Below are 16,915 nucleotides of genomic sequence, written 5' to 3'. Positions count from 1 at the left end.
AGTGTTTGCGAAGAGATTTTGAGAAGCTCCGACTCTTCTCCTCATGATGTTCCTGATCCTCCAGAATCCGATGACCAGGAAAGTCCAGTGCGTTGACTGGGGTAGCGGATATTTTTCCTTTTGTTCCATCATGATTACTTCATGATGAAGTTGGTTGTGGCGATCTTTAATAAAGATCACGGTAATTACAGACCTGATTGTTGAGATCAAGCCATATTTCGCTGCCGCACCAACTAGGTGAACAGACGCAGACCCTAGTCGCTGGATACCAGAACAGACACTAGTGGATTCCTTGATGTTGATACTACTACTACTACTACTACTACTACTACTAATAATAATAATAATAATAATAATAATAATAATAATAATAATAATAATATACGAAGGAAAATGCTCGATAAAATCTCCAATACAATGCAAATCTTGGTCTTTATAAAGATACACTACAATAAATTTGACAGACCGAGCTCGATAGCCGCAGTCGCTTAAGTGTGGCCAGTATCCAATATTCGGGAGATAGTAGGTTGGAACCCCACTGTCGGCAGCCCTGAAAATGGTTTTCCGTGGTTTCCCATTTTCACACCAGGCAAAGGCTGAGGCTGTACCTTAACTAAGGCCACGGCCGCTTCCTTCCTACTCCTAGCCCTTTCCTGTCCCATCGTCGCCGTAAGACCTATCTGTGTCGGTGTGACGTAAAACAACTAGCAAAAAAAATTGACAGAACATTGGCCATATGAATGCAGATGAATGCATTATCAAATCATTACGTCCATTATAATGGCACCGAAAAGTATAAATTCCATGACCAATGCAACGCTGGTGAGTGCATGTAGAGTGTCTATCTTTTTCATGCTTTCCATGGCAGGGATGGCAAATAAAACAAGATGGCTGACACTCAGGGCACAAAAGACACAAAACATTTGTACCAAAACCAACAGTAAATGATCTCAGATCTACCAGATAATATCAACATACACTCAACACGTGCCACATCGTCACAAACACTGCCAGGAAGCCACGAATGAAGTACAGTTCCCATCCACAAACGGAGATACGATGCACCAAATCTACAGACTGCCTACCTCCGCCATTCTTCTTCTTGTTATTCTTCTTCTTCTTTCGAATGGGCCACCAGAGGACCACGTGCCAATTTCAATTCCTTCTTCTTTGTTCTTTCCTTTTCTTCCAGTACGCTTTCATCTGTTCACTATGTTTCTTCTTTCTGTCTTCAGACCACTTTGAACCAGTCGTTTTTACTTTCCTACCTTGGAATCCTTCTATTTTCAATACTTTTAACCGAAAGCCTTCTCTATTATTTATTTCTTCTGTTGTTATATTGTTTTTTTCTAAATCCTTTCTTACTTCGTTGACCCAGCTTGTCGTTGATTTCTTACTCCACAAATATCTGAAAATCTTACTGGTTAATCTACTATCTTGCATTCGATATAAATGTCCAAAAAACATAAGTCTCCTTTTCCTCATTACATCTGATATATTTTCTATTTTTTGATATATTTCAGCATTACTTCGTAATTTCCAACCTTCTGCTGTGTTTTGTGGGCCTAATATTTTCCTCATGATTCGCCTTTCTAGTATTTCTAGCTTATCTAAATTATAGTTTAATGCCAGACACTCGCTTGCATATAGGCATTCTGGCTTCACTACTGTGTTGTAATGCCTTATTTTTGCATTTTTGGATAGGCATCTTTTATTGTAGATATCTTTGGTGACACCATAAGCTCTCTCCATTTTATGTACCCTCTCCTCTACTGCAGATTTTTCTAAACCATTTTCTTGTTATTATTATTCATAATAATAATTATTTGCAATTTGTTTTACGTTGCACCGACACATACAGGGTCTTATGGCGATGATGGAATAGGGAAGGGCTAGGAGTGGGAAGGGAATGGCCGTGACCTTAATTAAGGTACACCTCCAGCAATTGTCTTCAGTCGACAATAGTGTAATACGGTACGATAATTTTGTCATTTTCCGACAAGATATGTCAAATATTCTTACTTGTAGGAATAAGAGAGGTGGAGTTTTAATGGCAGTGAACTCAGCGTACGGGCCGGTGCAACAAGTACGGTTCACGGAATTCCGAGAAACCTTACAATAGGTCGAATTCACCGAGTAGCAAAGCAAAATGACACTATCATTGGGTGCGGTGATTTCAATGTAAGTCAACTAGCCGGTGACACTGATGATTTCGGATCTGTTAATCCTATCCTTATCCATGTTAACGAAGAAGTCTGCTTTCTTCCAGAGATAATGAGCGAGTTTCCCAACACGAGGAAATAACTTCCTCGACCTTATTTTTGTGGCTGAAAAATGTATTAATAACACTCAGTATGAAGGAACAGAACAATTTTTGCCATGAGATATTTCTGCCCTTGAACTCAGACTCCTTCTTTTCCTCGTTTTCACCAAAGTGTTAAATCAGTATTAGTACAGATAAAAGCAGACTTTCTTCACCTATAAACCTCTTATCCAGCTGTCCGTGGAACTTGTTCGAATCCTGTTCATCCTTTGATGACGGAGTTTGTCTGTTTTAGGATTTATTGCACAGTGCTCATAACAGAGGACGTATCTTCCCGTATAATGAAAACCCAGTATCTTCCCTGTCAGTGTTATTACGGACTCACAGACAGAAAAGACAGAGGAGGAAAACAAGCCGCGAGGTCTTAATTTTCCAGCTCTAAGAAAGGAATTCAAACAAATGCAGTGACAAAAAAAATATAGAGAATATGTCGCATCTGTTCAGGAAGGTAATGACAGATACCCATAACGATTTTGGAAATATATGAATTACAAATCAAAATCTAGGCGTCTACCCTCTATATTGATTAGCGATGGCAAGGAAATTAGTTCGCTGAAAAAAAATCTGGATCCTTTTTTTGTCACTTTCCAAATATTGTATTACCTAGTGTTCTCCATTATTCTGACACCGAACAGTTCGGATAAATGAACTTATCAGTGGTGACTTCGGCTTCGAAAGTCTGGAAAATCTTGAAGTCGATGGGTACGAAGAAGTCATGTGGTCCAAACTACATTCCAGAAATTGTGTTACGTGAGTATGTTGAGGAAATGTAATGTCCCATTATCCATGATAATCAAATGGTCTCTTTGTACAGGCAATTTCCCGTCCGAATGGAAGAAAGGATATGTTATTCCAGTGTTCAAGAAAGGTGACAGGTCTTAATTTGTCTAATACAAACCACTAGTTGTTCCCTCACGCATTGTACATTGCCGGTAGTGGTTTTATTAATGTTAACCAGAATGTTTTTGTCGACAAATGTTTAACAACCACCAATGTTGCTGTTTACTCTCACTTCATATCTACCGCAATGGACAATTGCAAGCAGGTTGATTCCTTGTTCGCGTACTTTTCCAAAGCTTCCGACTCTTGCAGCACAGTGCTTCACTGAGTAAAGTGACAGTATACGGAATTCATGGAAGCTTTCTCGAAAGGTATAAGAGCTTACGAAAGGAGGTACGCAGTAAAATGCGATGGTCTCATTTCTTGTTGTCACCAACTCATGTCAAGAGTTCATGAACAAGGGTCATTACTGGGACCTATTAGTTTTTTCTTTTTTCTTATGTTTGTTAACGATCAGCCACCACACATTCATTGGGGCAACTACCTATTCTTTGCTGATGACCTTGAAGACGAGTGACTACGAATTGCTACAGCCAGATATAAATAGTTGGTGCGAAAAAATGACCTTTATCCCTAAATATTTCGAAGTGCATTGCTAGATTCTTCATGTGGAAATCAAAAGTTAATGCATTCAAGTACTATATAAAAGGTCAAAATGCGAAGTGTGTTGCCATTAATAAGGATCTTGGTGTTCTTTTTAGTATCCAAAATGGCACAAATTTCATTGAGCACGTGTTAAATATCGTCAGTAAAGTATTTAAAAAAGTAGTTTTCCTGAAAAAATTCCAGGAGTTTTCAATCCTTTGTCTCCTCCAAAACCCTATATTTGTCACTCATATGTTCGAGTCTAAAGTACTATTCTGAAGTGTGGACGCCTTCACAGCAATACTTAATTAATGCCTTAGAGTGAGTGCAGATCAGATTCTCAGAATGTATCAGTGCTAAGTGTTCATGTACTTAGCTGTCAGCGATGGAATCTGATCTCTTTTGTACAATGAATGGAATTTAGAACTCGACGCAGGTATGTTAATGTAAGTTTCATACAGAAATATGTCGGTAAATTCCTAAATTGTCCTAATTTACTCGAGCTACTACCAATTCCTGTTCCTTCCCGTAAGTTCAGACACATAGACAGTCTGTCATCTTTCGCTTACCCAAGTGCAGCAATGCTTTAGGACCCTATAATGAAATTAGTGGGATGAGGGGTGTACTCCACAGGCCAGGTAATGAAATTAGTAAATATCTTAAGGACGCCTCATATACAGAGAGTTCCTCATATCCTCATTTGGGTGTTTGGTAACTGAATGCCATATTTCTTTCTTTTATATATCAGCAATTTCAAACGTACATATATTTTTCTGTTTCCATGTTCTCTTCTTCCATATGTGTTTTTAAATATGTATACCGGGTGGAAAAATCTCATGCAGGAAAGTAACATAGGAATATATCGTAGGAAGAGATCCCCAAGTCGCAGGTCTGTAGAACATGACGTAGGACTGAGAAGACAGAGAGACACATTACGTGTGAGCATTCGGAAGCGAACTTTATAGGTCAGTGGCTAAATATTTAGCCACCTGAATTTTCCCTGAGTGATCAAATTTTATTTTTTATTAGAAGAACATTATTTGTAGTTGGATGTCATTTGATTTGATATTGTTTTTTCACAAAACCCTTTCAAACGAACTTCAGAACCTGGTGGCTAAATATTTAGCCACTGTTAATTTCTACTGACAATAGGCTGGTGGCTAAATATGTGCACTGTTAGCTATTAGCTTCACATGGATAATTGACAATAGTTAAAAATCATTATACATGAAATTATGAATATCGGAATATAATATAGCAATCACTCCACAAACGCTCAATATATAGCAACAAACTGAGAATATACACAACATGTGATACTGCTAGGTATGCAAGAACTCAGTGTCTAAATATTTAGCTACCTTCATCCCAAATGGCAGCAAAGTGCAGGAAATGACACACAGAACAGAAAGTGGCCAAATATTAAGCCACTGAACGTCTGCAGACACCACCAAATTCAATAAGGCTCAATATCAATGGCTTCTGTCAGGCATATCAACTTTATTGAAGTGTCTAAATATTTAGCCACTGTTCATGTACGCAAACTAAACATAAAGTAATGTGAGCGTTAAAGGGTTTTAAAGTGTGACTGCACTATGGGGCAGCATAGTGTTCAGCCACCACGTGGCTACGAACTATGTTTTCATTACGTGAAAATGCTGTACGAGGCCAACATTCCAGTGGTCTTGAGATCCGCTCTGTTAGAGTTTCTTGGTGAATGATGTGTTCTGAGTGCAGACAACATTCCTGAAATATCCTGTGAAGAACGTATCTCTCACTGTTCCGGTTCACCGCAATGTTGTGGAAACAGACTGCTTTTGTGGCTATCTGATCAAGTGTTCTCTTTTTTTTTCACTGTTGAGGATGGACAATTAAAAATGTAGATTAGGGCCGAGCACTTCATTGGAGAGTGGATGTTCTCACGCGCCGCGGTCGAAGGGCACGTAGCAGTGATAATCATTTCGCGAAGTCGCAGAGCAGTAAGCAGCTGAGCGCGAACATGAAGGGTGGACTAACTGGAGAGGATAACGTAACGTGGACCAAGGACGGCATAGCACCAGTCTTCGGAGTGAATCATACGGTTCTCAACAATAATAATGCCAAGGCTAAGGAAGCGGCTGGGACGGACGACTCAAATATACAGAAAATCTCTCTCCGGCAGATCCTGTGTAAGTGTCTCTGCTATCTCTATTGTTATAGGTCGGCATTCATGTACTTCAGCACAAATTTATAATAATTAACAGAAATAAACGGATAAACATAGCGTCTCCTAATTTATGTGAGGATGTAGCTTTTACTCCAATACAGTCATTCATTTTATTTTTATTTTTTTACAATTTGCTTTACATCGCACCGACACAGATAGGTGGGCTAGGAAGGGCTAGGAGTAGGAAGGAAACGGCCTTGGCCTTAATTAAGGTACAGCCCTAGCATTTGCCTGGTATGAAAATGGAAAACGACGGACAATCATCTTGACGGCTGTCGACAGTGGGGTTGGAACCCACTATCTCACGAATGCAGGCCCACAGCCGCGCGACCCTAACCGTACGGCCACTTGCTCGGTATACTGTAATTAGACCGATTGTGTGGAGTAATTTCAGACGACGTGGTACTTGTCTTATAAGGTTTCTTAGAGACCAGTGGTTCTCGATCTATTATGAGATTGTACCCCTCACTCATAGCTAAAAGTTCAATTTACCCCCACGATAAAATCCATAAATGGTAGGTTTAAGAAATATGATTACCTGGATAATTACTAAGGCATTTTAATTGATTACTAGCTGATGTACCCGTGCTTCGGTACGGAAAACTCAGAAAGACTGTCTTTGCGGTTTTCCCAGTTGAAATCAATAGGGCAATGCAGGCACTTCCGTGTACGTGGACCTTGCCATTTCTCCATCTACCACCTCTAAATTGTGGATATACAATTTAGGGGAAATAAATAAATAATAATAATTACAATGCCGTCAGTAGGAGTGTAGCGATTAAAAGCAATGTTATCATATAAAATACTCGATCAAATGAAAAACCGCACATTTTCTCAGTTTTAATGAACATTACTATGCTGCCAAGCTAACAATCTAAAGTTCCAGTGCCGGAATGACCAGGCCGCACACAGCAGCGAACACTCCTCTGCCATTATTCCGTTAAATGTGCTCACTGGTCATTCCAATCAGTGCTTCAGAGTAGGTATTGAATAGCTAGAATGCTATGATGAACCAGTGTGTTACGTACCAGTAGCATCAAAGAATTTATGATCCAGAGGAATGGCATGCTAAAGAAGGGAGAGATCTATCTCTCCAGCTACTTCTCACCAATATTCAGACAGGCTGTCATACTCGATACGCAGCAGTAATCCCATCCATCGGAGATGAGTGGCAGCAGAGGACACAAAGCACAGCACAACAAACAATGGTCAATGTAATGTTATTGTTGATTAATTTTATAAGCTTTCTATATTGTAGGCCATCACATTTAGTTTTCTTCCGACTCTGTGATAAGAGGGAATCTTATAAAATTATTTATAGCGTGGACTGTAGTTCCTTATTCGTCGACTTTACAGATCGATTTTAATTAAATTCTGTTTACCCATTTTCTCATGACTCGGCGCTGATATGGACTTAACAACAAAAATCCAAATTCATGAATATCTCTGTTATCATAGCCGGTACGGCAAAAAGTATAAGACATAAATGATGGGAAATTTAATACCATATAACTTTAGTTACGTAGAATTTATCCATAGGACCATTAATAATATAAACGTTAGAGAATTAAATTTTAGGCCTTCCCCTAAACTACCATTTCACTTATCGTGAAAAAATTATATACAGCCTAAATTGTAGCGACTTATTCACTGACTTTACATACCGATTTTCATTAAATTCTCTTCAACCGTTTTCTCGTGATGCGTGTACAGACAGACAGACAGACAGACAGACAGACAGACAGACAGACAGACAGACAGACAGACAGACAGACAGACAGACAGACAGACAGACAGACAGACAGACAGACAGACAGACAGACAGACAGACAGACAGAGATTATGCAATATTAAGAAGTGCATTTCCTTGTTACTGTGGACACGACCGATACAAAATTACCATTCTTTCTGAATTCTGAGCTTTGTACGGACAAAACTCTTATTTTATAGATAAACCATTATAAATACACATCGTAAATAAAACGAGATTGTGGAATTAAATACATTTTTATGACACATCACAAGAAATTTAAGAGCTTGTGTCTGTATCAAGTATAACACAATGATAAGAAAGTAACACAGGATACCCTGATTGTATGAAAAATTTCACAAAACGCTAGATTTTAGCCTCAATATCAAATTAATAAATAAGGATGAAATATTTTCGAACTTAATTCTGGAATTCAGACATTGCGAACCATCAACATTTCAATGGGATGGGTGCCCTTGCAGTTTTCTGATGTGTCGCAGTCCAGGTGAAACTTTGAAGCGAAACGTGACTCCCTATATACATATTTAACTTCTTATTTATTGCCATATTTCCCTATTTCAATTTTTCTTTATTGTTTCCCCTGAAGGCTGCTCGCGTACTCCAGTAAAAAATCTCAGGCGTACCCCTAGGGGTACGTGTACCACAGTTTGAGAACCATTGTGATAGACTGTAAAATCCTTCAATCATGTTCATCATTTATTTATTTATTTATTTAATTTAATTAATTAATTAATTTATTTATTTATTTATTTATTTATTTATTTATTTATTTATTGAAAACAGCGTGGTTCCTTGTCCCGGTCAAACCCGACAGGGGTAGTTGGGCTTTTAAAGAACGGAAGAAAGTCCAGTCGTCGACACTTCATGTCGAACAATGTTGGCAACAGAGGGGTCCAGAAAAATATAGACACTCTTTGATAGTCAATATTAAAGGAGCAAAACGACATACCGTTACAATTATTGCACAGGGGGAAGGTTATTTTATGTGTTCAAAGTGACCCCATTAGCAGCCCAACGACGTCGATGCCGCTGAACTGCTGACTGAACTACGGCTGTCAGTATTGGCGGAGTGACAGCTACACAGGACGCCTCGATGGTTTCTCGTAGCTCGTTCAGTGTAGCTGGCTTCTGTCGATAAACTTCATTTTTTTCAAGGTCCCTCCATAGGTAGATGTTAAGAGGTGTAAGGTCTGGAGACCGTGATGGGTATTCAAGAGCTCAGTTTCGACCTACCCCTCGTCCAGGTAGATTTACATCCAAGTAGGTTCTGACATCTCTATGGTAGTGAGGCGGAGTGGAGCGCTTTCTTGGTGTAGATAAAATCTTTCATTTTCAAACACCTCGCGGATAGCAGAAAAAATCGATATTTGCAGCATATGAAAATACACCTCACCAGTTACAGTACCTTTAAAGAAGAATGGGCCAATCAAACCGCGCGATGACAGACCACACCACACATTAACACCGGGTAGATTAACATGTTTGTTCACGTGAACGGGAGGATTTTCAGGAGCCAAGTACACGCAGTTGTGGCGGTTTACAGTACCGTTCAGTTTAAATTGAGCCTCGTCCGACCAGATAACCATCACTGCGATCCGTTCATCCTCGCGAAGCATGCCTTCAAATCACTCGTAGTACTCCATCCTTCGATCTGGGTCGTCATCGTTCGTAGCGTGAAGCGACCTTGGAATGTACACTTTCCACTTTGCAGCCTTCAGAATTCGTCGTACGGTTGATCGTCTTACCCCGCTCTCACGTGCATCTTGATTCAAAGATTTTTTAGGTGACCTAGTAAAATGATGCAACACAGCAGCGCTGGAAGCTGGACTTGTTGATGTTTTTCGTCGGCCAGACTTTTCTTATGCACATCCTGAACAGTCCCGCCGGCTTTATCCCGAATGCGATAAATTGTTGTACGTATTGATGGCTATATTCCGTGCACATTACGCCATTGCCGTTGTACCTCCATCATGTTTTCGTACTTCTAGTACCACTTCCATACGGCCTTGCGTTGCTCAAACGACAATCTTACTTCATTCATTGCTGCAAAGTCATCTGCTGGAAAACGCGCGCCAAGATTGTCGCGCCATTCCCTTGACCTTCATCATCTGTTGTCCGGCTCCATGGCTAAATGGTTAGCGTGCTGGCCTTTGGTCACAGGGGTCCTGGGTTGGATTCGGTTAATTTCGCTGACACGGGGGATGGGTGTGTGTGTTGTCTTCATTCTCATTTCATCCTCATTATGACGCGCAGGTCGCTTACGGGAGTCCTAGGACACTCCCGGCACTAAAAGTCATACTCCATTTCATTTCACCTGTTGAGAAAATAATGGACTACGCTACCGTGCAAGAATTGCATCGATATGTCATTTTGTTAGAGCCTTCATGGCTCAGGCGGCAGCGCGCCGGCCTCTCACCGCTGGATACCGTGCTTCAAATCCCGGTCACTCCATGTGAGATTTGTGCTGGACAAAGCGGAGGAGGGACAGGTTTTTCTCCGGGTACTCCGGTTTTCCCTGACATATTTCATTCCAGCAACACTCTCCATTAACATTTCATTTCATCTGTCAGTCAATCATTGCCGCAGAGGAGTGCGACAGGCTTCGGAAGCCGGCACAATTCCTATCCTCGCCGCTAGATTGGGGCTTCATTCATTCCACTTCTGACCCGGTCGATTGACTGGAAACAGGCTGTGGATTTTCATTTCATGTCATTTTGTTCCAAAGAGATTAACTATCAAAGAGTGTCTACATTTTTCTGGACCCCTCTATATAAAAGACAAATCATCCAACAGAGGTCCGGTTTCTCTGCCATCCAGTAGAATGAAACCGAGCGTGGAAAATGATACGCAGCCTGCATAAATGGCGTCAAATGAAGAAATACAAGCATACGATATTTGAGGCCAAGCTATTATTATTATTATTATTATTATTATTATTATTATTATTATTATTATTATTATTATTATTATTATTACTATTATAATTATTATTATTATGACGCCACTTTTACCATTATATTATACTTTAGTACTAATTTTTCTTCTGCGGTTTTTCCCACACTCATGGGTTCGCGAGTGCGAACTGTGTCGCACATGTGCATCTGTCCCGGTTTTATGGCCAGATGCCCTTCCTGATGCCAGCCCTATATGGAAGAATGTATTCTCTACTACGTGTTTCTGTGACATTTGGTAGTGTGCTGTGCTGTGTGAATATTAAGAGAAATGTTTTGGGACAAACACAAACATCCAGTCCCCGAGCTGTAGGAATTAACCATGTGCAGTTTAGAACTCTGGCCCAGCCGGAAATCGAACCGAGGGCACTCTGAACCGAAAGCCAGTACCCTCACAGTTCAGCTGAGGAGCTAGATTATACACTAGTACTAATAATATAATTACTACAGTAATGCATGTTGCTAGGGTCGCGCAGCCGTGAGTTTGCTTGTATTCGGGAGATGGCGGATTCGAATCCCACCGTCGGCAGCCCTGAAGATGGTTTCCCGCCGTTTCCCATTCTAAAGTTAGGCAAATGCTGGGGCTGCACGATTACTGAAGGACATTACCGCTACCATACCCAGTCTTAGCCCGTCCCATCCTGGCATCGTCGGAAACCTTCGATGTATTAGTGCGACGTTAAACCACTAGCTCTCTATAGTGCTGGGATTTGGAACCCATGTTAGCAGGTTCGGTCCCTACACAGACTTGTGGTATTTGAAGGTGCTCAAATACATCAACCTCAGGTTGGTAGATTTACGGGCACGTAAAGGAACTACTGTTGTACAAAATTCCGGTACTTCGGCATCCCCGAAAACAGTAAAAGTCCTTAATGAAACGTAAAACCAGAATGATTCTTCTTCTTCTTCTCCTTATTATTATTATTATGTGGTTCCCGCAGAGGCTTGGTGCAGGTCTTCCGACCTGTTGCCTGATAAACGACCTGCACGTCTGTGAGAATGGGGCCTTACCTACGATCGATGAAAATTCTAATGCTGAAGATGGCACACACATCCAGGCCACGAACCAAACAGTTAAGGTTAAAATCACCGGACGAGTTCCGACTAGTTGGCTGAACGGTCAGCGTAGTGGCCTTCGGTTCAGAGGGTCCCGGGTTCGATTCCAGGCCGGGTCGGGGATTTTAACCTTAATTGGTTAATTCCAATGGCACGGAGGCTGGGTGTATGTGTTGTCTTCATCACTATTTCATCCTCATCACGACGCGCAGGTCGCCTACAGGAGTCAAATAGAAAGACCTGCACCTGGCGAGCCGAACCCGTCCTGGGATATCCCGGCACTAAAAGCCATACGACATTTCATTTCATTTTTACCGGACGAGTTGGCCGTGTAGTTAGGGGCGTGCGGCAGTGAGCTTGCATCTGGGAGATAGTGGGTTCGAATCCCACTGTGGGCAGCCCTGAAGATGGTTTTCCGTGGTTGCCCATTTTCACACCAGGCAAATGCTGGGGCTGTACCCTAATTAAGGCCACGGCCGCTTCCTTCCCACTCCTAGGCCTTTCCTATCCCATCGTCGCCATAAGACCTATATGTGTCGGTGCGACGTAAAGCCACTAACAAACAAAGGTTAAAATCTTTGACCAGGCCGGGAATCGAACGCGGGACACCTTGTACCAAAGTACAGAAATATAGGTTCATTGAGGAAAGCGTATTTGTCCCACTTCTCATGTAGTGTGTTGGTGATCTACTCTTATGTGAATATACAGATTTCACCTAAGTCTCTCTGGTTTCTGTATTGTTATAGGTCTTATTTAATTTACTTTAGGACAAATTCACAATAATTAACGGAAATAAAGGATAAATATTTCTCGTGAACTTTCACTTGAATCTCTGCTTAGTATCATATAATTCTAGTGAGTAACAGTCCAAACTACTGACATCACTATCAACGTCTGGCAAATCATGGGGTATGACGTACGGCACAGCTGGTTGAGTTCGAGCTGACTACTGCATTATCCCGTTGCTGTTGTTGGACGTAATAGCAATGACGTTCTGTAACGCAGCATCGTAGGATGACAGTTCATTAAGTCATCATTTCTTCAATATGCCCATAAGCGTTTTTTTAAATCACACTTTTACCAGAAGAATTATACATAAGCCTACGTACGCAAGGGTAGATCGTGTGAAGTCTAGTGAAATCTGTGTCATGTATTCCTACACCTTACTGACTTGATGAATCGTAGTCTATACCTTCAACCTTTGTTCGAGTGTAGAATTTCCTTATGTAAGAAAAATACTTCTTTGTTGTTTAATAAAAAATAATGAGGTGAGTCTCTTGTGAAGAATGAATTCTAGGAGACAGGCAAGCATAGCTTATAGCTTTGGAACTGTGCCATGCGTCTCCTGCCTATTCGAGTTTGGCCACTTGTTATATAACTATAAGTTCATATCATCAGTCTATATCAAAAGATGTTGAAACAGGTTTGTGTAATGCAGTTTATTAGTAAAAGTTTGTCTCTTTAACATAGTGAACCCTTGAACTTAGCGTTCAATGTCGGTCGTCTGCCTCGGCTGCTTCAGTAGAGCAATATCGTACTCTTGGATCTTGGGGTCGTTGCGAGTTTTTTCTGTCACTTCATCGACCAAAAGATAGGGTTCAGAGGAAAGCATAACTACTTCAAATGAGGAGCAAAAATGTGCTTACTAAAATATTTATTCAATGTAAATCACGATAATTTATTAGTTAGATTGGCAAGAAAAGTCACTTAAAATGTTCACATGTTTTAGCGCAATCACAATGCAGAACGTGAGTGGTAAAGTTTTATTGACATGGTATATGAAAAAAGAATGAAAAAAGTGTAAAATTCGTGGACAGCAAAAACCAGAAAACGAGAATAAAACCTCAAAATCGGGCACCATTGATCCAAACGATAACTGAGAGTTAATCCACACGGTCCGTGGAAAATCTGGCCTTCAACAAGTAGAATTCCAGATTTATATATAATTAAAATTATCTGCCAGTCTACTATCCTATCGGATATTGAAACACCCCCTGAATGGATCATTAATCGAACCAAATCGACTATCAGTTGCTTTGGATAGGTTTGCAAAATATTACTAGAAAGCATGGTGTTCATTACAAATTAACAGCAATTGTCACAATCAAAAATAAAATTCCACCATATATTGTCATCCTGTGACACCCTTAAGTTACAGAAGAATCCCGATGCTGAAACATGCATCACCCCAAACAGATGTTCAGAAGGAACCAACAACACTTGATCCGATGGGATCTTACGTTACATCGTTCTGAAGGAACAAACCTGCGAAATGCAGAAAAACATTACTTCATTATCCATTTAGAAGAAATGTCAAACACTGAAGTTAAAGAAAAGTGATAAATACTTGAAAATGTTCTTACTAAACCAACTTTCAGATTATTAAAAAACTGCGTCGTTAAGTTTATTAAAATACAAATCCACAATAAAACACACGAAACGAAATCTTTCCCATTTTCTATAACTAAGACTACCATTACAATCTGTCTACCGGGCGAGTTAGCCGTGCGGTTAGGGGTGCGTGGCTGTGAGCTTGCATCCAGGAAATAGTGGGTTCGAATTCCACTGTTGGCAGACCTGAAGATGGTTTTCCGTCGTTTCCCATTTTCATACCAGGTAAATCGGTACCTTAATTAAGGCCACGGTCGCTTCTTTCCAACTCCTAGGCCTTTCCTATCCCATCGTCGCCATAAGACCTATCTGTGTCGGTGCGACGTAAAGCCACTAGCAGAAAACAAATCTGTCTACCTACACTTGGTCCCATGAAACTAAACTACAAGTGATCGGTAGAGCAGAACGTTTAATTAACAAACACATCCCCTCAAACACAGCCAGGTTATTGCCACCAGTGAACTCGTTATGTACACAAATAGATGTAGTCTTCCTTAGGAAATCCCTGACAGATAACACACACCTCTCCCCCTTTCCACCGCCTGCAGCTCAATTACCGCTCTGTTAAAAGAGGCCAAGGAGTTACTCTTGTCCCTCCCTTCGCTAGAACAACGTTATATTTAAATGGGTTTTACTCAAGGGCTGCTCGTACCTGGAACCTTATACCATCTGAGGTAAAGCTACTTCCTCTTCCTCACTTCCTCCGCGAAGTAAAGAAAATGTATATGTAAATATAAATCTATATGTGATGTATATACCTTGTATAAATTAGAATTGCAAGAAGGATGGGTGCAAGTACAGGTGTATGTGGGCGAATGTGTATGCGTGCGCGTGTGTGAGTGGTTGTGAATGAGTGTGTATACAGGGGTCTGAGTGAGAGTATAAATGGCTGGGTGTTCTTACTCTAATATTTTCAGGATAAATCAAGACAATTATTATTCTAAGGGTACAGTGTTTGTAGTGTAAATATGTAAATTTAAAATTGTCTACATAAGTTTGTATGTAAATATTCAGTAGAGTTTATGTGGAGATGGAGGCACTTCCGTGTATGTGGGGCTTGCCCTTTCTCCATCTACCACCCCTAAATTGTACATGTACAATTTAAGGAAAATAAATAATAATAATAATAATAATAATAATAATAATAATAATAATAATAATAATAATAATAATAATAATAATAATAATAATAATAATAATAATAATAATAATAATAACGTCTAACATGAATAATGTGAATAACAAAAAATGAAAATAAAATACATTAACAGCTGACGAATCGAAACCGCATTCGTAGTCTAAATCCTACATAAATCAACTAAGTGTCAACACACGGCACTATCATCATATATCGGATACTCGAACAGTAAATCATAAAGTAAAGACAAGCAAATAGAAAACGGAACTTCATCAAATTTGAACACGCGCGGGTAAGCAGTAAGGATCAGTCTCCATTAGCTAGGTTTCCACGTGGGACAGCCCTTACATTCATGCCACTACTGATGCAACGCTATTATGGGAGCACCTTCTGGCTAGAAAGAATTATGGCGAAACATGGCCTGAATAGTACCTGCTAGTATAGTAGTATAATACAGGGATTCTGCGGCCGCCACCTCCTCTGGCTCCCTCCCAGGGGCCTCCTCCTCCTCCTCCTCCTCCTCCTCCTCCTCCTCCACCCGAGGGGCCTTCCCAGGGGCCTCCTCCTCCTCCTCCTCCCGAGGGGCCTTCCCAGCGGCCCACTCCTCCTCCTCCTCCTCCCGAGGGGCCTTCCCAGGGGCCCGTGCCTCCTCCTCCTCCCGGGAGCCTTCCCAGGGGCCTGCTCCTCCTCCCGCGGGAAATTTGAATTTGTAAACAAAGCCACGTGCTTTTTGACAGCTGTCATCGACAACAACGCATCGCTAACCTCAGTACTGCCATCTTGACGGGCCTAAACCTCAGTGCTACCAACTTAACCTCACTAGCGGGAAATTTTAATTTGTAAACAAATCCACGTGTTTTTTGACAGACAACAACGCATCGCTAACCTCAGTACTGCCATCTTGACGAGCCTAAACCTCAGTAGTACCAACTTAACCTAACTAGCGCGAGATTTGAATCGGTAAACAAAGCCACGTGCTTTTTTGACAACCACGTGCGTTTTGACAGCTATCATCGACAACAACGCATTGCTAACTTCAGCGTTACCATCTTGACGGGCCTAAACCTTAGTGGTACCAACTTAACCTAACTACCGCGAGATTTGAATCGGTAAACAAATCTACGTGCTTTTTGACAGCTGACATCCGCCATCTTTTATCAACAGAGCACAGTGCTGCCCTCTTTAGCTACTTACCTTTGAAATGTGTTGGCGGATAATTTGAAAAATGGTTTTTGATAGCAGCCATCTTTAATCGACAGAGCACCGTGCTGCACTCTGGTGACAGGCAATTCCACGTGACAGCAGCTATCTTTAATCAAGAGAGCACAGGGCTGCACTCTATGTGGTGGCGGCAATTTGAAAAATTTCACATGCTCTTGTTTGGAAACAAAGGCACGTGCTTTTTTGACAGCTACCATCTGCCATCTTTAATCAAGAGAGCATCGTGCCGCACTCTCTAGTTGAAATGTGGTGGCGGCAATTTGAAAAATTCCACGTGCTCTTGTTTGGAAACAATGCTACATGCTTATTTGACAGCTAGCATCCGCCATGTTTAATCAAGACAGCACTGTGCTGCACTCTCTAGTTGAAATGTGGTGGCGGCAAATTGAAAAATTCCACGTGCTCTTGTTTGGAAACAATGCTACATGCTTAT

The 16,915-nt window shown here is 40.9% G+C and overlaps 1 protein-coding gene across 1 annotated transcript in view; it reads left to right on the top strand.

Moving 5' to 3' along the window:
* Nucleotides 1–5,747: 5,747 nt before the first annotated feature.
* LOC136869341 (scavenger receptor class B member 1) overlaps nt 5,748–16,915 on the top strand; it is a 161,563-nt gene continuing 150,395 nt past the window's right edge. The window contains exon 1 of the mRNA XM_067144844.2: nt 5,748–5,916. Coding sequence (XP_067000945.2) covers nt 5,748–5,916 — 169 coding nt within the window. The remainder of the gene's footprint in view (nt 5,917–16,915) is intronic.

This window comes from Anabrus simplex, chromosome 1 (genome assembly GCF_040414725.1).
Source record: "Anabrus simplex isolate iqAnaSimp1 chromosome 1, ASM4041472v1, whole genome shotgun sequence".
Taxonomy (NCBI): Eukaryota; Metazoa; Arthropoda; class Insecta; order Orthoptera; family Tettigoniidae; genus Anabrus; species Anabrus simplex.
Note: the sequence above shows the minus strand (reverse complement) of the source record. Positions and strands in the feature narration are given on the sequence as shown.